A 20,069-nucleotide genomic window follows, 5' to 3' on the forward strand; every position below is an offset into this window, starting at 1 on the left:
AAGAGTCAAAGGCCTGGAGAAAAAGTTGAATTTCCTTCTAGGGAAGGGCCAGGTCTCCCCTGGATGGTTCTCAGTGCTGCATGTCAATCTTCTATAAATGCTATTTTGGTCAAAAAAACTAACTTGTGTGCAAGGGGTTCAGTTAGCGTTCCTCTGAGTACCATGGTTTGGAAACAGTGTAATGTGACGTTGGGATCCCATCCTTTCTGTGTCTGTCTTTGTGACTGGCCTCTTAAGTCACTGCTCGGTGAAAATTGTGCCTTCATCTACTTGAAAGTTAAAAAAAAAAAAAACTAAAAAAACACAAACAAAGCAAACAAACAAAAACCCACCAAAAAAACCTCAAAAAAACCCCCACAGACAAAAGCCCAAACCCCCAAAATTTCAAAGACTGTTTTGCAAAGAGGAAACAAAAGCCATTGTAATGGTACCCAGGAAGTGACTCTTGGAATTTGAATGCTACTCAAAGTAGTTTCACCATTGTGCTTTTCTTTGTGCTGTGTGCCAATAGATACGTTTTATGCCGTAAGTAGATTAAAATTCATGTGTCCTTATATTACCTTAGACATGCATTGTATCTACCCTTTCATGTTCTGAAATAACTTTCTCCTGATTTCTCAGTCTTTAGAAGATGTTGACAAATCCAAAGGAGTTTTAACTGAGAGAGAGTCTGATAAAGCCAGGAAAACTCCTGATACGGAATTGAACATTCTACCAGATGGTGATGAGGATGAAGGCATTGAGGAAGAGGAGGAGGAACGTTTGGGTACGTTTTAAGTTATAGTGCATGATTAAATAAAACAGATTCACTGTCTATTGAAGCAGATGTGGAAGCACGGCGACATTTTGTGCTTGGTTTCTTAAAGCAGAAAGTTAAAGCTCTTCTAGGTTTTGAAAGGAGTACTTGTCTGTGTGTCGAGATGAAAGCTTAAAAGTGTCCTTGGCAAAGCATAGCTGACTCCTGCCACGATCAGTAGACATTATGTATGATGAATGGGAGTAAAACTGATCTGGCAATCTGGAGGTCATGCAGACATGAGGGGACCTATTCAGGAAACAGCAAAGGGGAAGATGGTACCTCCACTAGACGCTTTTGTTTTGTTGTCCCACTACTGCTGCTCTGTGGTAGAATTCTTACAAAATTATGGCTTGGAGGTGATCTTGACCTAATGCTCTGGAGCTGGCCCTGTAGAGACATATCATACGGGGGAAAGGCTGAAATGTGAGGTGAAATACGCCTTGGCTTGTTTGGATTGTCACTGTGTGAAGGCTTCCTTCCCTGGTTGTGTAAGTTAGGCTGTGGACCTTGTAACTGAAAGTAACAGCATCAGCCAGGAAAAAAACTGCTTGCTTCTTCCACGCAGAATGTGGGCTTCTAGATTGGGACCAATGAGTTGACTGTTTCTTTGTTCACTTCATCTCTCTAAACAGTAGCCAGACAGGCCGTTTCAGGGAACGTGTACTTGTCCAACAGACAAAAACTAGTTGGAAATGTCGTGCTTTCTACTGCTGAATGTTAATTATAAATTTCAACAAAGATCTTGACTATGTTTCTTCAGTGCTCACAGCAAGATCAAGATCCCCTAGTATGTAATTTTGGACCATGACTTTGTTAGCGACTTGTAGTGTTGGGTGTTGATTAGTGTAACTTTAGTAGGGCCCTTAAAGGCATGCCTAGTAAAACATCTCTAGTACCTCAACTGAACATGTTCAAAATAACACAGCTGTGCATTACAATATCTACTGATTTATTATCGCATTAATCAGGCCATATATGTTCTCTTCCTCATGCAGGGTCTCTGAGGAGCCTGTTTGCTTTTTTAATCCTTTATTTTAGCTTGTAAATATCTTCAGAGCTCAGTGTCTCTCTGTTCAATGGACTTGCCCAAATCCTAGTCCCTGGGCATCACTAACCATGAGCAGACTGTTTGTCAAGACAGTGCTTTGTCTCTTTAAAATTTAATCACAGATAAAGGTTTTTTCTCCTCTCTCCCACTAAAGATCCATTGCTGCCAGTACCTGTTGAAAGCCACATCACATGTCTGAAGACATATTTTGGACATTCTTCTTTTAAACCGTAAGTGTACTTTCTGTTAAAATGTACACTCTAGGATTCGTTTTCTTTCCCTTTTTTCAACTTAGATGATTCTTATTACTACTTACTTTAAAAACCACTAACAGACTAAGACCTGTGCAAAATCCCTAGGAGAAGAAAAGCAGCCTTTATCACAACAAGATGTCAAAATCTTGTGGAGTGTTAATTACAACACTGTATTCTCGCAGTAGAGGATCAGTTTCTTGACTCTTCTGATGGCTTACCTGCTGTGATCAAAGCTTTATTGTATCAGGTCCAGTTCAGGTGTGTTAAACAGAGTAACAAACTGCACAGATGTTATTCTCTATCTGATAAACTTCTTTAGTCTGGTTATCTTTTGTTATGTGGCTCTAATTAATGAGCTACAGGCTTTTATCTGTTGTGGCATAATCTCAGTGCAGTATGTGCTGATGTACTCAAGCACTGCTGTTACAGCTCTTGACTTCAGTGGGAGTGGGATGAAATCTTCCTGGATGACTGGTGGTGGAATGCTTTCTGTGCAAGACACAGCTTAAGAGCCGCTCTTGAGGGGAAGCTGTTTTATTCTATTCAAATATTCGGTAAACTTCTGGAAACAGGGGTGAGGGGATTTTTTTTTTTTTTCTAGATGACCGCACATGTGAGACCACAAAAGAATGAAAAATGGTTTGGCAAAATCAAGGGCCTGTTTAGAACATTCTGCCTTGAAGATAACTGTAGTTTTTTTGCAGTATTTGTAGGTCAGTTATTAACATACAAGACACATGATTTGTTTTGTGATCTTCTGTGAATGACTGCATCAAATGTTGCTCGCTTTAGTCCTGTTAGAGATCCCCAGTGTAACACTGGTGGTACTACCTGCAGTAGTTGGAGTGTTTGAGTGATTGCAGTGTGCAAAGACAACTGTCAAAGACAGCCAAAAGTGTTTCTTTAACCTGAAATTCAACCGAGTATGCATTTTAAGAAAATTTCCGTGTTACGTGTGGTGACAAAAATAAAATATTCCCCTTTGTTTAATTTAAAGGGTCCAGTGGAAAGTGATCAATTCTGTTCTAGAAGACAGAAGAGATAATCTTGTTGTCATGGCAACTGGTAAGTTACCTTTACATCCTAAGCGGCAGCAAAAAAGATCTTCCATTTTGGGGAGAGTAGAACTCAAAGTTGGAGACTGCCCATGTGGCTCCTGTGAACAGGATGCCCTGATTGAAACTAAGTCTGAGCCAGCTGTGCTGGCTACTTGTTTTTCTGTCCTAGCCTTTGTCACTGACCTTGACGTAGAGAGGGGTATCAAATAGATGCTGACGATATTTATCTCGCATCTTTGCTTCTCTGCTAGCAGAACAAACATGGCCTTCCTTTTAGGGCTCGACAAGGTGTTAGAATTGTCTTATGTAGCTGTATGTCATCGTTGCATAGAAAGCATGATGCTTCACTTCTGCCTTTTTTCTTTAAGGCTATGGAAAAAGCTTGTGCTACCAGTTTCCTCCAGTTTACACTGGATGTACAGGAATTGTCATCTGTCCTCTTATCTCCTTGATGGAGGACCAGGTGCTGCAGCTGACGTAAGTAACACAGTAGTAACAAGCTGCTGCTGTATTGCTTATGGAAACCCACGGATTCTGCTTGTGGCATTTCTTGGTGTTTAAGGTTGCAGTTTTGTACAGCAAGCTGTTTGTGTGTTAGCTGTAAAGCATATGTTTCTTGAGGAACACATGCAAACTGTGTAAATAGTGTAAAATCTCTGGATTTGCCAATTACATGAACTGTAGGCTGAATTAGCAAATGATCTGCGCTGGTGGGTGGTTCCTGAAGGTGGATCCTTCTCAAGTATTCCTGGATTCAGAGGCCCTTTTTGCACAGACCAAACTGATGGAGGAGTTTCACAGGCTGTTTCAGCCTGTGAGAGTTAAGTCAAAATTTGGTAGGGCTTCCTTTGGATCTAAGAAATAACATCTGAACAGCGGGCAGCTGGAAGCTGGAAGCTGTTTGGATCAAAGTAATGGCACAGACTTTTAAGGTGGACAGTGGAGTGGTCTCCAAACACCTGGCCTCTTCCCTTCTTAAAAGATCTGATGGGGGAACTGGTGTATGACACTGAATTGCTCGTACATGAGCAGTTATAGGTGTCGCCTCTTTGATTTTAATACTTGATAATGCTTTCCCTATGCGTACTTGCTTTCTGTTATAACAGCTATTCACTTCTGACTTTTTTTTTTTTTTTTCATTTAAGCCATGGGAATCGTGCTGAGTTGTCTAGTTCATTCCTGCCTTGTCCAACTTAGAAAGAACAGGCCTTTTGTGAAAGCGGGGATATGAAGATTTTTTTGAAGTAAAGACCATCAATTATGTGTCGTATTTTGTGCTGCACATCATGACTGTGCACAGATGAATGACTGGACAGCCTACGCTGGTTATATAGCCAGCTCCTAGACTGAGTATTAATCAGCAGGGTGTCTATATGTACTCAGCTGATTCTTTGGCTTTTATAAGTTTTCCTCTGTGGAAATGGTTTATTCACTACCTTCTCAGTGGGTCATTCATTTTGAAGGCTGAGGAGAGTGAATTTCTACAACCTAATGCAATTCAGTAATTTGTTTGTCAGTCTGGGTGCAGTTCTGCCAAGGACTGAAACGCAGAGCAGTGATGGGGGAGAAGCTATTGAAACAAAGGGCTGTAATAAAAATGCAGTAAATAGCCAAGTTAAGAGCACAGGGGTTGCGGGGTCCTGAAAGAGGTCAAATATGAAGTGGCTGAGCTAGTAAGCATAATTATTGAATTTGTCATTAAAAAGCAGCCACCAGGTTGAAAATCAGCAGATGCAGCACCACTAGCTCACAGAAGATTGAAAGGTGAGGCAGAAAATTGTTAGCTAGTAAGGCTTACGTCCAAATGTGAATAAACTGCATCAGATCATAGCTAAAGAAAATAGACTTACCGTATTTTCTTCTTTTAGATGTTTTCTTAGTCATCTTAGCTCTTGTGCAAGGAAAATGGTCTTTATTTCTCCAATTCCTTGTTGTACTAATCAAGTGTGTGTGTTGTGGGGGACAGCTGGAGGGGAAGCAAAAGAGCATTTGAGTGGCAGGAATAGCCACTGACCATTCTTGCTGCTTCAAAAGTTTTTACCCCACAAAGATCCTTGGAATAAAGTAGTCTCTGACCTTGCAGCTTGAACTTCCTTTATGAAGTGCCAGCATAGGCTGAAAGCTAAGGCAGAAAGCCTTGAGAGGAAATCTGTTAACAACTGTGCTTTTTATTTCTGCAGAATGTCAGGGATTCCAGCTTGCTTGCTTGGTTCAGCTCAGTCGAGAGACATCAAAGAATGCATCAAAGCGTAAGTTTTAGCTAAGCTTTCTGAGGCTGCAGGATCTGGCATAGCTGTATTTGTTAGGTCTCCCTGATCCGTTGTTGCTAAAACTCTATTTTGGCCCAGACCTGGAACCTGGGAGTTGGTGATATTACTTTCATTCACCTGGGTGGAGTGTGTGGGAGGCTGTAGCCACCCTCTTGTGCCCTCTGGCTGGGGAGATGGGGCTTGCTGACTCAGCTTTATGTTGTGATGTATACATGATTTTACATAGGTCTTAGACTTGGTGACAAATACAGGTCTCACAACAGTCCCTTCTTGTTCTAAAGGCTAGTAAATCTCTCTGCTGTCACTCCTTTTCCTCTAGCCTTGTGTACTGCCTTGCTTTCCTACTGTTCTGGAATGCTTTCTATGGTCTTTACTTCCTTCCACTTGTTCCCTATTCAGAAGTCTGTACTTGTTCTCATTTACATCTTCTGGACAATCATGGTTTTGTTTCATTTGCCTGAATTGTCTGGGGTTTTTCCTTCTGTGACAGTGTATTTGCTTGATGTTTCAGGGGTCAGTACAGAGTCATATATATGACTCCAGAGTTTTGTTCGGGGAACTTAGACTTGCTTCAGAATCTTGACCAAACTATCGGTAAGTTGAGGGTAAGGCGGTGGATGAGTTGGCAGACAGCTTAAATTGATTATTACATTTAAACTTTTTTAATGCTTGAACATTTTTCACCAATTTCTTACCACTAGTGAGCTCAGAGGCTAGTGTAGTGATTGCCAGTAAAAGGTGTCAGAAGATCCTGTCATTGATGAAAAAAATATCATATGAGTAGTGCCTTCAGTGTGGTCTTGGTACGGGAATGTTAAAGTTTACTGGGAACAGAGGTGCTAAAAACACTGATCTCTAAATCACAGTAAGTGAAACATATCACTAAATATTTTAGCCTTTTAAGTATTCTAATCTCTCTGAACTTTCTCAGAAGGTAAGAAAGAAACTGTGTGTTGAAACACTGTAGTGCATCTTAAAAGTTCTCTTTTCATAGAAGATGAGGCAGCTGATGAAGCTGTCCTGGTAGGGTAAATTAAAGGCATGTTAACATCAAACTTTTTTTTTTTTTACTAAGGAACTGAGTTTCTAGTGCTGTAGGCAGGAAGGACTATTGAGGAGGAGGCGTGTCATCTGAATTTGCAGAGTCCCAAGAAACTGTATGCTTGGCCTCTCTGACACTAGGGTGCTTTGAACATGCAGATTAGAATGGTGTATCTGTACTCGAGTGTTTTTTCTGATGCAGAAAATGTAAGGTTATTTTCCAAGGGCATCTAGCCCCTCTGCCCTTGCATTTTTCTGGAGTTTCATTATCTCTTCACTGAAGACTTGAGGCACTCGGGCTTTGTTTTACAACCCAGAAAATAAAACTAATGACGTCTGTAATCAGCATTTGTGACTGTTAAGAAAGTCTGGGAAGCAGTGGGTGGCAAAAGGTCCTGTCAGAGGTAGCTCAAGATTTTGACACGTTGTGAGGGATGTTGGGGATTTGGAGCTTTGAGAAGGAAGCAGAGATAGTGGTAGGGGTGTCTGTAAAAGCTCTTGGGCCTTTTTAAAAAAGAGGCTGTTAGAAAAATGGGTTTGGGGACTCAGTATAACAGAAGGCGTTCTAGAAACAATAATTTAGGCAGACTGCTGGTGCCTTCTCAGGAAAGCTTGAATTTGAGCAGAATAGGGTGTCTGTATTTTGTCACTTCCCATGTTGGTTTGTCTTGTGTTAATGCTGTGGTTTTGTGCCCACCAGGTATTACCCTCATAGCTGTTGATGAAGCTCATTGCATTTCCGAGTGGGGCCATGACTTCAGACGTTCCTTTAGAAGTTTAGGCTCATTAAAGAAGGCTCTGCCATCGGTGAGGTTTTGATATGTTTGATTTCCAATGTAATACTATCTCATATTTTATTATGATAGCTTGAAATACCAATCTTTCCATGTTGCTCTTTGGGTCTACTTACCATGCTGGTTTGGAGTTTATGCAGTCCCTGTCAGTGATTGAGCTTTGTGGGTTTTTTCCCAAATGCTTAAATGAAGAATATTCTGAACCTGGCCTTCCAGAAACTTCTGAAAATTAAATTTTTGTTAGATCCTTGTGCTGTAGAAGATGATGTCCCTAAGCTTCTGGTTTAATATTGAGGGATTTTTATTTTTTTAAACTGGCTGGCTGAGTAGCTTGCAGTAACAAGCAACACTGATTTCTAGACACTTCTCAAGCATTTATCACATAAGTGCAAAAATTTGTACCCAAACTTCACATGCTGCTCTTGGAAGTTTTGTCCTATGGTCCCTAAATTCAGCCAACCACATCAGAACATTACTGTAGACTTGTTGAAGATGTAACTAAAGCAAGCACACATTCAGAATAAAACCTTGTTTTTCAACAGTGTTCTGTCCCTGTCTGCTCTCCTGAACAGTGTAGACCAAAGCTTTAGGAAGCTAAATATTAACGATATTTTTCAAATGGGTGAGCTGATCCAGTGATCATATACAGATTAAAGTGCCTGTTCACATGCTGTTTCAGTTTTGTCTCATGATATTTTTTGGTTTAAAAAACATCAGTGAGAGCACTCAGACCTTTTCTTACACTTTTCATTGCAGGTTCCCATTGTTGCTTTAACTGCAACTGCAAGTCCATCGATTAGAGAAGACATAGTGAATTGTCTGAACCTGAAGAATCCCCAGGTCATGTGTACTAGCTTTGACAGACCTAACCTGTTCTTAGAAGTTGGACGACAGAGTGGAGATATTCTCAGGGATTTGAAGCAGTTCCTTACTAGGAAAGGAAGGTAAGGGTTTAAGCCTGTTTTCGCTGATTGCTCAGATATACTTTGGTATTTTGGAGTTTTGGTAGTTTGTACTAAGAATTGGTAGCAGTCTTAAACTGACTTGGTGAGAAGGAGCCTGGGCTTTCTCCATAGCTTGGCTCTGATACCGTGCTAGTCGCCTGTTGTGTCATGTCGTTGTGCCCACCCCCTTCTCCCAATTTAAAAAAAGGCTTTTGAGGCAAGGAGCAGTGGACTCTCACTGTTTGCATGTTGCTGATGTAAGGATCCTCAGGATCCTGTGATCCTCAGAGGATTTGCTGACATGGCTATTTGAACAATGGCAATGGATTGGCTGGTGGGTAACTCTCCAGACGGTATTGTACAAAATGTGTGTGAGTGTTATAAATCTGTGATACCTTTATTGAAGAAAATAACTGTAATCTGAGCAGAAGAATTGCAGTCCTTTCCTGTTAGCAGACCCAGTGGTAAACCCATTCTGGCCCTGTTCTCCTTGTTGAAAGCTACAATGTGTGGCTCTGCAGCAATGTAAATTAATTTATCGCTCATTTGCACCTTGTTACGTAATTGTAGACCTTTCGACAGTGACAGCTGTAAAAGCATACTTCCTGATGACTTTAAGGAAATTGGGAGGCCTTATCCTGCTGCTTCTACAGAGACCAAAATCTGTGTTTTGCAAAATAAACCTAAGAGCACCGAGTAGCTTCCAAGTCCATTTTTCCAAAGGACAGACAATCTGTGTACGAGTGGACTGGTTAAAATGTGTTTCAATTTCTAAAGCCCCAAGAAGGTGAACTGGAAAAGCCACATTGTCTTCTCAGCTAGGTTCAGTTGGACTTTTTGGAGAAGTGTGGCTTCTTATATTCTGTATCTTCACATGTTGCTAATATTTATAGCAGTTCTGCCTATGAGTTTGAAGGCCCCACTATCATCTACTGCCCTTCGAGAAAGGCGACCGAACAGGTTGTGTCCGAATTGATGAAACTCGGTGTGACCTGTAGTGCATATCATGCTGGTATGAAAATCGAACAAAGGAGAGAGACCCATCACCAGTTCATGAGGGATGAAATTCAGGTATGTAGGAAACTAAGTCTACTCTGTCCTATTTATAATTGCAGAGTTTCTGGTAGACGAAGGAATTTGGAAATATCAGCATGTGTTTCCCATTTACTCTGTCTCCAGTTCTGGGCAAAGAAATAGCTGGTCTCTGCTGACAGTAATGGGATTCCTGGCTTGTTTCAAATTCCTTTAGTAAGTCTCTTAAAAATGCATAGCATCTGAGGAAAATAGAGGTAGCTGGAACAATATCATCTCAGGTTCTGTGAGCTGCTTTCTTCTTCCTGAAGCTAGGCAGGCAGAGAGTTGTCCTGGGACTCCTCGTATTCCTCTTCGTGATCGGTTTTGTGCATTTTGAGAATAATCGCTTGAAAATACTCCAGCATTTGACACCACACGTCATCACTGTCATGTTTATAATCCTATGCTCATGATCTGACCAAAATCAGTTTTAACAACAGTTCTGTGGAAGTTGAGTATGAGTTTGAAGCCATTGTAACTTAGGCTGAATTTGGAGTCCGTAGCAAAAGATTGTCACGGAATGTGTGAGCATTAATCCAGGCTTATTCTTGATGCTTATTTCAAAACATTCAGCATGTGGCTGTTTTGTAGTGTGTTGTGGCTACAGTGGCATTCGGAATGGGCATCAATAAGGCAGATGTCCGGATGATTATTCATTACGGTGCCCCTAAGGAAATGGAATCCTATTATCAAGAAATTGGAAGAGCTGGTCGCGATGGGCTTCGTGCTTCTTGTCACGTTTTGTGGACGGCGACAGACTTGACTTTTAATAGGTAAATGACTGAAGGCAACTGCTTTCGTATGGATAGCCAAAACCTACCAATAGAAAGAGGAGCAAGGTGGGTTTGGTTGACAGTGTGATCTATTTTTCAGAACGTTTCCAAGTCCTTTCCTGCATACACACAGTACTAAGTACACTACACTTATTCTAGAAGATAAACCACAAGTGCACTAATGTTACTGAGTTTGTCCTTGTTCCAGTTCTGTTTCCTGAAGATGATTTGCAAGGCAGTCAGTGGTAAAGCCTGGTCACTTGTCTTGTAAATCACCTGACCTGTTTTTTGACCCATCTGACCTGGTTTTAAACCTATCATCCACCCCTTAAGAGTGCTGATGCTATAGAATTACTTTTTTTTTCCTCCCCTATCTAGATGTCTAAATGGAGAAATACGTTTATTTTTTCCTTCTGGGTGGGGGAGTCCTGGTTATTATAGAGGTCTCCTGTTAACTTTGTCTGTAGCTGGTATGAAAATGAAAACCACAGAAATGTCTGGACTCAGTCATTTGAAGTTGTGTCAGCAGACTGCCAGAGTCTGTGAAACGACATAATTCCCTCCTTTTTCAGGCAGGCAGAAGCTGGCTTAGCTTAACTTTAGCTGCGTTAATGTGGTGCCCAACACCTGCAGTATTGGCTTGTCTTCCATGCCATGTGGCACGGTGAGGGTGGTGCAGATGGGAGCTCAGGCTTGGCTCGTGCAGCAGCTCAGAGCATGGGCAGAGCAAGTGTTCCATACACCCATCAAGTACTTTTGTAATCTTTTTTTTGTAATCTGGCAGTGGCATTAATTAAAACCTGCCAGAGTTTGGAAAAATAGAGTGAGGGAAGTTGCCCTCTCTCCCGTGCCCTCTGCCCTTTCCTCCCTCCTCTGTGCCTTTTGGCGTGGATTTCTGAAAAGTAGTAGCCTGTGGGGTTGGAAGAAGCTCCCTGTCTCTCCTGCCCTGTTTAGAATAATAGTCATATTTAGAGGAATATGAATAAGGTGGTCTTCTGAGTGTAAAGATCAAGATTGTGGAGAAACAGGCAGGCAGTTTGGCTCTGGTTTTAGTAGGACATTTTTGTTCTAGCTGTTTCTGGTGAATTTGAGACAGACAGTTGTCTGGTGTATTTAATTTTTGGTGTGGGACAGGGGAATAGTGTTCAGCATTTAAGACTCTTTGTTTTTCCTTTTGACTGACAGACATCTTTTAAGTGAGATACGCAATGAGAAGTTCCGGTTGTACAAACTGAAGATGTTGGCAAAAATAGAGAAGTACCTTGTGTCAAAGAGCTGCAGGAGGAAGTGAGTACTGGAATCTGTTTAATGCTTTGTCATTTCAGTCAGCTTTTGTCAGAATCATTGTGACTTGGTCACAACTGGAGATTGTAACCGGAAGGCATCTTATACTCATGTGTTCTGCAAACATGTTTTATATTAAAAAGCAGTATAAAAAAATACAGCCTTCAGCATATCATACACATACATACACATCAAGCATTTCCTTATTTACTTTTCAAAAAAAAACCCAACTTTTTCTTTAGAGGAATCAAGGCCAAATAATTGGCTCCCCAGTGAATTAATTAATGATGTTGATTTCAACTCTGTTTTCTGCAATAAATTTAATGTGTAAATTCTTGGTATTTTATTTAATTCCATATATTCCCTTGGGTAGAATCATCCTGTCTCATTTTGAAGACAAACAACTCCGTAAGGTTTCCTCTGGCATCATGGGCACAGAAGAATGCTGTGATAATTGCAGATCTGGGTAAGCTTTATTCCCTGAAGACTGATACAAGAGGTGACATTCTCTCAGGCTGACTTACAAGGCAAATTCTCTAAAAGAATTGATTCTTTATGCATCTGATTGTGTGGATGTTCAGCCTGAAGTTTGTCTTTGAATAACTGTCTTTAACCTTCTCCTATGTAGTTGAGCAAGCCATGAGGCAGTTTATAATCTTGAATTTAGACTGTGGGAAAGCCTGTAAACAAAGTATGGTCACAGTTCCTAAAAGGCTTTAGAGCAACACTGTGAAATACACTTTTGTTCATAAGTTTGTCCTGTTAGGTAATTAATCCACAAAGAAAACACTTGCAAGTAGAGTGTGATACCATGTGTCTAAGGTTAAATTGCCTGAGTGTTGAGGGAGCTATTTTCCCGTTACAGTGTGCGCTGGCATATGTTGTTTCTAGCATTGCTAATAACCTCATAGATGCACTGAAGGGAAGGCAGGGGGTCGGTGGTCACACAGGTACGAGCAGAAACACCTTCCTGGGTTTCTCCTGTGTGCCCATACACACCTTCCCTGAAGTTATAATAAAGGATTCCTTGTTCTTCCTGGTAGCCCGATGCTTCCTGATCAAAGACAAGATGTTATGCTGTGTTGCTTTCTGGAAAAATGTTATCAATTAAGCCAAATCTCCTATATGCTCCAGGATTAGGAAACCTTTGCCTGGCCTCTACTGTAACTACCCAAAAAGAGATTTTTGAGAAATCACAATTTCAATCTTCAGTCATGTTGCTGTGCTAGTAAAGAGCCACATAGTGAACTTGTATTGTAGAACTGAAATGATCATTGTCCTTCTCCTCTTTAGGAAGTGATTTGTGCCAATAATCTTTTGATGAGTTCTTCCAGTCGGTAATAAATGCATTAAGAAACTGTAGAAAATCTTTCATGGAGTTGCTCTTTCCTTCTGTTATTTCCACACACCCCCCCTTTTTTTTTTTTTTTTTTTAAGATAAAAACTTCTTTGCTATTAGGTGCAATTAAAGAAATGTCTTATGCCTAAAACAGTCCAAATACTCAAATACTAAATTCAGAAGATTGCTGAGACGGCATTGTCCTGTCACAGCAAGTACCATGAAGAACTGCTTACTGTTGGGTTGGGCAGCTGTCTTAATCACAAGTGGTTTTGACTTTTGCTTGGTCTCCTGTTTTCAGTCCTAGTTCTTTACACTTAAACAGGTTTAATTGTTAATGTAACTTGAAGTCTGTACTTTACTTAGTTACTACTTGATAGACAATATTTGAGCGAAGGGGAGGGGACTTGATTTGTATGTGTGTTAAACTTGTTTTCCTTTGTGCGTTTCAGAGCCACTTATTTTGCAGTCCCCAGTGACTCAGAAGGTGGTTTACAGGACTTTGGGAAGCAAGCATATCAGCTGCTGTCTGCAGTGGGTGCCCTGGAAGAGAAGTTTGGAACTACAGTTCCCATTCTGTTTCTCCGAGGGTCTGTAAGTGATAGTAAAAATCCTGGTATGTGTTGTAAGAGTGGAGGGACTGTTATAGTTTTCCTCTTTATTGATATGCCAGTCAAAACATTGATATGCCAATCAAAACATTGATATAAATGTGTGTACACACACACATATATATTTATGTATATATTTAGTTCCTTTTTCTCTAGAGGGGTGGATATCTGTCGAGAGAGGTCTAGACTTTCTGAAGCTACTCAACAGTACTTCCTATGCAACAAAGTAGATTGTCTTTAAAGGCAACAGCCATAACAATAGGGGACTTCCTAAGCACGTTGTACTTAATTACCTGCACATACAGCAAAGAAACAGTTTCTGCCTCCAAGCTCTTGCCATCTTTGTTCTGTTTTTCCTCCCAGTGCAACATTCAGCCATCTGTGGCCCAAGAGTTCAGCTTAGAAATAGTACCTGTTGCTTGCAACATTTGGAGCTGTCCTGTGTTTTGTGGGTTATTATTGACAATTGTCTGTTAAACACATGAGCACTGGCCCAAATATTGGCAGAGGTTTTAAAGCCCTTCTTGTAAGCCTTGAGCTTTTGGGGTTTTTTTATGTGAGTTTGATGCTTTCAGAGAGACAGTTAAGTGTTTTTTAAATGGAGTTGTATGATTTCCATTATCCTGAAAGGAATAGCCTTTTCGGAATGAAGTATAAACACATCTTTGCTTGGTAAACAGTTGGTTAATGTTTGAATAAAGCAAATAACGACTTGTGTTCTAGCTTTGCGCTGCTGGCTGACTTGGAGTAGTGAGATGGAGAGTTGGTTACTAAAATGAATGTAAATGACTTCTGTATACCTTTACTTACAATGTTTTTAAAATATTAAGCAAGAAACTGACCAAAAATAAAATACAACAGTAAGAACATAATCACTATTTGTTTACAACCTGGACAGGGTAGAAAATCACCTGTAGGAATTGATAGAACTGGGTGAATGATCTCCCTCTTCTATTTCCTTTTAATAAGGAAGTTAAGTTGTTAATTGTCACACAAGTGTGTCTATGGTAAAAAACATTGTTACAGATTTTAATGTAGCCTTGACTTTTTTAAATTTATTAGACTTTACTGGAAGAAGTGAAGATGATGCCAGATTTGTACTGCAAATTCAAAATAACCTTTTGCTGCCTTACAAGAATAACCTTTTCTGGGCTAACATAACTTTAAAAAAAAAAAAACAAAAACAAAAAAACACGTTTCTTTACTTGCATGAAGGTAAACTCTAGGACAAATGCATGAAATAATCAATATCACCATAAGTTTACATGCTGTATCTGTCTGAGGCTGGCTGGTGCGTTGCTTCAAAAGCTTGTATATAGTTAATGGAGAAGTCATGCTCTTTTTAAGTTAGTTGTATCTTCTTGCAAAGTCCAGGTGGCCTCCAACAGGCTTTGGGTGGACCACAAGGGAGACCATCTTTCACTTAATATGTGAAAGCTGAGTCGGGCCATGAAAGCGAATAAGGTCCTCTGGGAAAATTGAATTAGAGCTGTGTTGGCAGAAATATTATACTAACCCTGCTAAACAAGAAGAATATGCAACTCTTAAAGTCTCCTTTTAGCAGCAAACAGGGGAATTTGTAGCTATTTCAGCAATTGTTGTTATTAGTAGCCTCAGTGACTGGTTGAGTGGCTTTTAGTAGTACTTTTAGCCTTTAATAACTTTTATGAAATTCAAATTGCTATTTTGGCTTCTGTTGGTCAGACCTATGCCAAGCTTAATTAACAATGCTTAGCCCAAACATGGACACAAAGTTTACTGGTTTGCATCTTACTCCTTTTATAGTTATTTCCATCATTGAATTTGTTCTCGAAGTCAAAACCACGCTCTGAAAATGTGCAGCCATTAGGGTAATTAATGTAACCCACATAACTGAAGCCTTAGGAATGTAGTTGTGCTTTAAAGTAATGTGTGTTAAAAGTTGTATGAGGGCTCTTTAGAAGAGAGGACATGGGACCTGGCACTTTCCTCTTTGCCTGCTGAGTGGGTGACTCGTGTTCACCATGGGGACTCTGTGCCCTGGTGCCATCCAGCACCAAGCTGAGTCCCCTCTTGCCTGTGGCTGGCTGCTCCGGCTTCCATCCCCTGCTGCTACAGGGATGAAACAAGCCCTTCTCCCTGCTGGTCCTCTCCCTGTGCGTGCAGGATAACAGCTCCCTGGCTGTCTGAAATTCTCCAAATTGCTCCTTACTGTCATCCCTGGAGACAATACGGAGCTCAGCAGACCACTGCGTGCTGACCGCTGTCTGTCCTGGATTTCTTTCACTTGGCTTCCTCTTTTCTGCGTCAGCCTGTTATATTTTCCTTTATAAGGAAAACTGCTTTCTTGGGGATAGACACTCTGTATTGGCATATGCCTAGCACGAAGGGATTCTGGTAGAAGTACTAACAGGAACTTGGAAATCTGTGGTAACAACCAGCCCTATTAATGGCAAAAGGTGAGCCCGCACAAGCATTCCCTGGAGGATATAACTGGTGTATATGCATCCACATGTATATATAATTAAAAAATTATCCATCTGACCATGTAGTTTCCCCAATGGAAAGGGATTCAGCAAGTCTACAAATAACAGGGTCTGAAGCCTGCCTTCCTGTTGATTTCATATTCTAGCGATAAGTAGAAACTTCCTTCTGTCTGAGATGCTTTTACCTACTAATGCTTGATCACCTGCTAGTTCCCCATTTCAGAGAAGTTCTCAACTTTTCAGGCTTGTACCAAGAGTTTCTTTTTTTGTGAAAGGGTCTCTCGCCCCATGCCATCTATTTGGGCCCTGAGTTCAGGGCAGAGGAGAACCCATCAGACAGGAGCAAATCAGCTTTTTTAGTCTGAACCATTGGTAAGAGATGAGTAAGCAGCAACTTTTTAAAAGAAAATAAAAAACAAATATCACTGAAGGCCAGAGGAGGATGGATAGAGCAGACGTTTTCAGCAAGCTTACTTCTAACTTTGTACCCATGTCCTGGGATTTAAACAGGACTCGTCAATTTATTTTTGCTTCTGTAGGGTTTTGGTTTTTTTTTTTAATTAAAAACAGAAGGGCTAACTGCTTCTGTTTTTGAACTTATGTAATGTAAGATGGACCTGAACTGGTTGAATACAAACTGCCCTAGGTGACTTTCTTCACTGCTGTAGATGACTGGGTTGCTTCTGCAAATTCTTCCATATATGAAGGGAGATGTTTTAACGGTTCTGTGATCTAAGTGTAGGTTTGTCTGGGGTCCTACTAAAAAAGAAAGTCATGATCTTGTCACAGCCTTGGCAGAAAGCACGAGGGTGGATTAGGTTAGTAGAGGTGAAACTGTTCTTCAGGTGACATGAACAAGGCAATAGGCATGGGTTATGCTCTTATCACTGAAGTGCGGTAGGTGTGGTTATTGTAATGGGTATTATGTAAGCTTGAATAAAACACCTCAGCTGGTGACTTCTCTCTGCAGAAGAACTTCACAGGCATGTTCTTGAGGACATGCTCCTTGCATCTCAAGTTCTAGGTTTACTGGTTGGATTGGAAACTTTCTTCCACAAGGACTGGAGAAGCCTCACCAATTCTTTCAATATTTTCAGAGTTCTCAACGCTTGCCAAACAGATACCGAAGACACCCTCTATTTGGTAGTGGAAAAGACTGGCCAGAGAACTGGTGGAAATTGCTCTGCCAGCAGTTGATAATGGAAGGATTCCTCAAAGAAGACATTGGGCATAGCAAGTTTGTAACCACATGTGTGCTTACCCAGAAGGTACTTTTTGGTGTGAAACTACCCATTGAGAGCTGCTCGGAGTAATCTATAGCTAAGCCATACGATTTATTTCTTACAGGGTAGAAACTGGCTATTAAAAGCTGGATCTGCTTCAAGTCCAAGTCTTCTGTTACAGTCCAGCGAAGACCTTAATCTGCAGAGACCTCCTAGAAGGTGATTAAAATGCATGCGTTCTTGAGCACTTTTTAGGAATTTAACAGCAGATCAGTTTCTGAAGCCTGCTTCTGGAGGAGACTAGGTTGGACAGGAGACTTCTGCACTTGTTTTTTCTAGCCAGAGCTTTTCCTTGGACGGTATTGTAATACAACAGGAAGTCAGGGGGCATGGCTGGATAGACACCTCAGTTGAGTGCTGGTCTGAAAAGTGTCATGTTGTCTCGTCCTCCTGAGAGTACAGGGCTTGCAGCTGGAATCTGGTGGTGCCTCATCACTGAGGTCTTTAGTGGAGCTAATTGGATGGCCATGTAACTGGGAAGGTTAGTGGGGAAATGTAGGTTGGAGAAAGTACCAAAACTAGTCAGAAAGTGTGTATTTTCACCAGTGATTCTGGGTAGCCTGGAAGCATGTTGTGGTAACACATCCACATGGAGAAAGTAATCAGCTAAAGACAAGAAATGGTAGAGGAAAATCCATCAAGATTTATGTTCTTTCTTATGAGTTAAACTGTGAGACTTTAAATAGAACAGCTAACAACTTGTTTTCCCAATTATGCACTTGGCCTTCTTCATAAAATTTAAGCTGAGAATGAAATAGAAAAGCCTTAATTATAACAAGAATCGATTCAATACAAATGTGTAATAGTTTCTGTCTCTTATTTCTTTTTGTGAAATTTGAACTACTTAAAGTCTTGGAAAGTATGTCTGCAAAAATGGGGTGTTTTTTCAGTGGTGGTCAGGTGTTTGCTGTCAGAGTATATAGGTCCAGGAAAATATGTGAATTGTAATATTTTGCTTCTGGTTATATTTAATAAACAGTGTTGTGTTGGTCTTCACAAACACTAATTCTGACCAACCCTTTTGAAGTGAAAGATAATGAACTGGAGGTTGCAGAGGCTTTGCTGTGACAAGAAATAATATTATAGAACAAAACTTCAGTGCTGGCCTTAGGAACCTGTTCTGGTGTCTGGATTGTCTTAGTGTTGCTAAAAAATAAGTAAATCAGATAATGACAAAGTACCAATTTTCTTTTGTCTTGTAATATTCTACTGTTGTGGCCCTTTCAGCTATTGTCTACAGGTCTTCTAGTAGAAAAAAAGTTGTTTATTACTGAACAGTAAGCAACAGCAGAAACAGTATGCTTAGCGCAAACCAGAAAGTTGGTACTCGTTTATTTTCTCCAGTAATGGGATCTTTAAAATTGAATGTTTCAAGTGTTGTCACAAAAATTCCATTTTTGTCACCAAAACCTTTTTTACTTTGTAAGACAATATTCTTGTTCCTTGTTAAAGTTTTAGTTTGAGCAGGCTTTGAGGTCCTCAGTGTTTATTCATACTGGGGATTCTAGTAATTTTAAAAAAAAAAAAAAAAAAATCAGTAAGAACTTCTCGTTTGCCAAAGATATGCCTGTACCAAGTTCAAATCAGCTTGCTTAGCTAAATGTTAATTTTTTTAGATGACAGTGTCACTGTATGAATGACTTGGTCTCATTTGATTAAGATATAATTCATTTTATTACAGCAGCAGACCTTTACCTGTGTTCTCAACACAGCGCTCCCCAGACGCGAAAGGAGCAATGCCGTCACTAGTCAAGCAGGTCTGTATGAGTACAGCTCCTCTCACACTCTGTGCTCCATCCTTGTTGGTATTAAAAAAAACCCTGCAAGTGTATCATGGTGTCACAAATGAATATTTTGCTGTTAACAGTAACTTCGGTGGAAAGACTGGTAAATCAGCATTTGTTTGTCTTGTTCTTCTGTTGTTTATAGATGTCTCTGCATGATATGTTTTCAAATGAGAGAAAAAGTAAAACTCCTCCAAGAAGCAATAACATGTTTAACAGGTACAGTATTCTATATTAAAACAGATTTACATAATTTTGACTGCATTAATAGGGGTATTGTTTGTAGGATGATACTGAAAACCAGCATTCTCCTATGTGAAGTGATGGTAAAAATGCTTAATATATTAAAAAAAGAAAAAGTGCTTAACTTGGTGTACACTGCATTATATTTCAAAATATTAAACTATTACAACACTGAACAGGCTTTGCTGAATTTGACAAGTTGTGTATAGTTGTAGTGTCACAGGCAAAGCAAGCTTTATTAATTGAAGTACAGACTTTCTCACTGCTATTACTTCAGATCCATGTAAGAAAGATAGCAAATGTTGATAAAAATGGAGCAATAGCAGATTTACATTGGATATTTTTATTGGGCCCATGGTTGTTTTTTTTTTTTCAGTCTGTCTCCTCTGTAATGGTTGAAACAGTAATGGATTTTAGCTTGTGGTGGTTTAAAAAGCCATGGAGAATAGCTGGTTTTGAACAGTTTACAAATACAAGCCAGGCAGATAAGGGGCAAAGTTGAGACTGGCTCTTAAAGCTGGAAGAAGTGAATTTATGCCTTGTGCGGGGACCTTAGGTGAGCATGGAGGTTTCTGTCTTTTCTACATTAGTATGGAGAAGACTGAGATCAAGTTGAGTCTCTCTCAGGTCAAAAGAAATAAAACATGCTTTTGCAAAAAGCAGAGCAAGTAATTTGTTTTCCTGGCTTGTGTGGTGCTTCAGATTAAACCCACCTTGCATTTGTGAGAAGTTCGATCCCTCCTTCAGGCAAGCAGCCTGATGCTGGCAGACAAGAGGAAAATAGAATATGTCACTTAAGCTGAATAATTGCCACTGTTGCCATGTGAAGAAAATTAATTTTAGGGACAGCTACAATCCAAACCCAGTGTTATTTCACTGTTTGCTTAGGAAGGGATGCTTTTATTCCAGCTTGTTTGTTAACAGACATTGCAATATAATCATAGCAATCTAATTAGGGGTAAATGTCCTGAAGTACATGAGCCGATGGACTGGTAGCTGTGGTGC

At 40.2% G+C, this 20,069-nt stretch overlaps 1 protein-coding gene across 10 annotated transcripts in view; it reads left to right on the forward strand.

Annotated features, from left to right (window-relative positions):
• The window catches only part of WRN (WRN RecQ like helicase), a 47,390-nt gene that overhangs the window by 15,716 nt on the left and 11,605 nt on the right, over positions 1–20,069 (forward strand). For 7 of the 10 annotated variants that reach the window (XM_042797158.1, XM_042797157.1, XM_032992281.2 and 4 more), the window contains 17 exons: positions 622–766; positions 2,002–2,077; positions 3,099–3,166; positions 3,528–3,636; positions 5,340–5,408; positions 5,941–6,023; positions 7,171–7,277; positions 8,021–8,208; positions 9,102–9,279; positions 9,874–10,055; positions 11,241–11,342; positions 11,713–11,805; positions 13,131–13,272; positions 16,852–17,022; positions 17,102–17,196; positions 18,698–18,794; positions 18,967–19,040. In XM_042797158.1, the coding sequence (XP_042653092.1) occupies positions 622–766; positions 2,002–2,077; positions 3,099–3,166; positions 3,528–3,636; positions 5,340–5,408; positions 5,941–6,023; positions 7,171–7,277; positions 8,021–8,208; positions 9,102–9,279; positions 9,874–10,055; positions 11,241–11,342; positions 11,713–11,805; positions 13,131–13,272; positions 16,852–17,022; positions 17,102–17,196; positions 18,698–18,794; positions 18,967–19,040 (1,979 nt within the window). The remainder of the gene's footprint in view (positions 1–621; positions 767–2,001; positions 2,078–3,098; positions 3,167–3,527; positions 3,637–5,339; positions 5,409–5,940; positions 6,024–7,170; positions 7,278–8,020; positions 8,209–9,101; positions 9,280–9,873; positions 10,056–11,240; positions 11,343–11,712; positions 11,806–13,130; positions 13,273–16,851; positions 17,023–17,101; positions 17,197–18,697; positions 18,795–18,966; positions 19,041–20,069) is intronic. The other 3 variants (XM_032992255.2, XM_032992271.2, XM_032992263.2) reach the window with 2 other exon arrangements.

The sequence above is a fragment of the Tyto alba genome, unplaced genomic scaffold (genome assembly GCF_018691265.1).
Source record: "Tyto alba isolate M040663 unplaced genomic scaffold, T.alba_DEE_v4.0 Super-Scaffold_23, whole genome shotgun sequence".
Taxonomy (NCBI): Eukaryota; Metazoa; Chordata; class Aves; order Strigiformes; family Tytonidae; genus Tyto; species Tyto alba.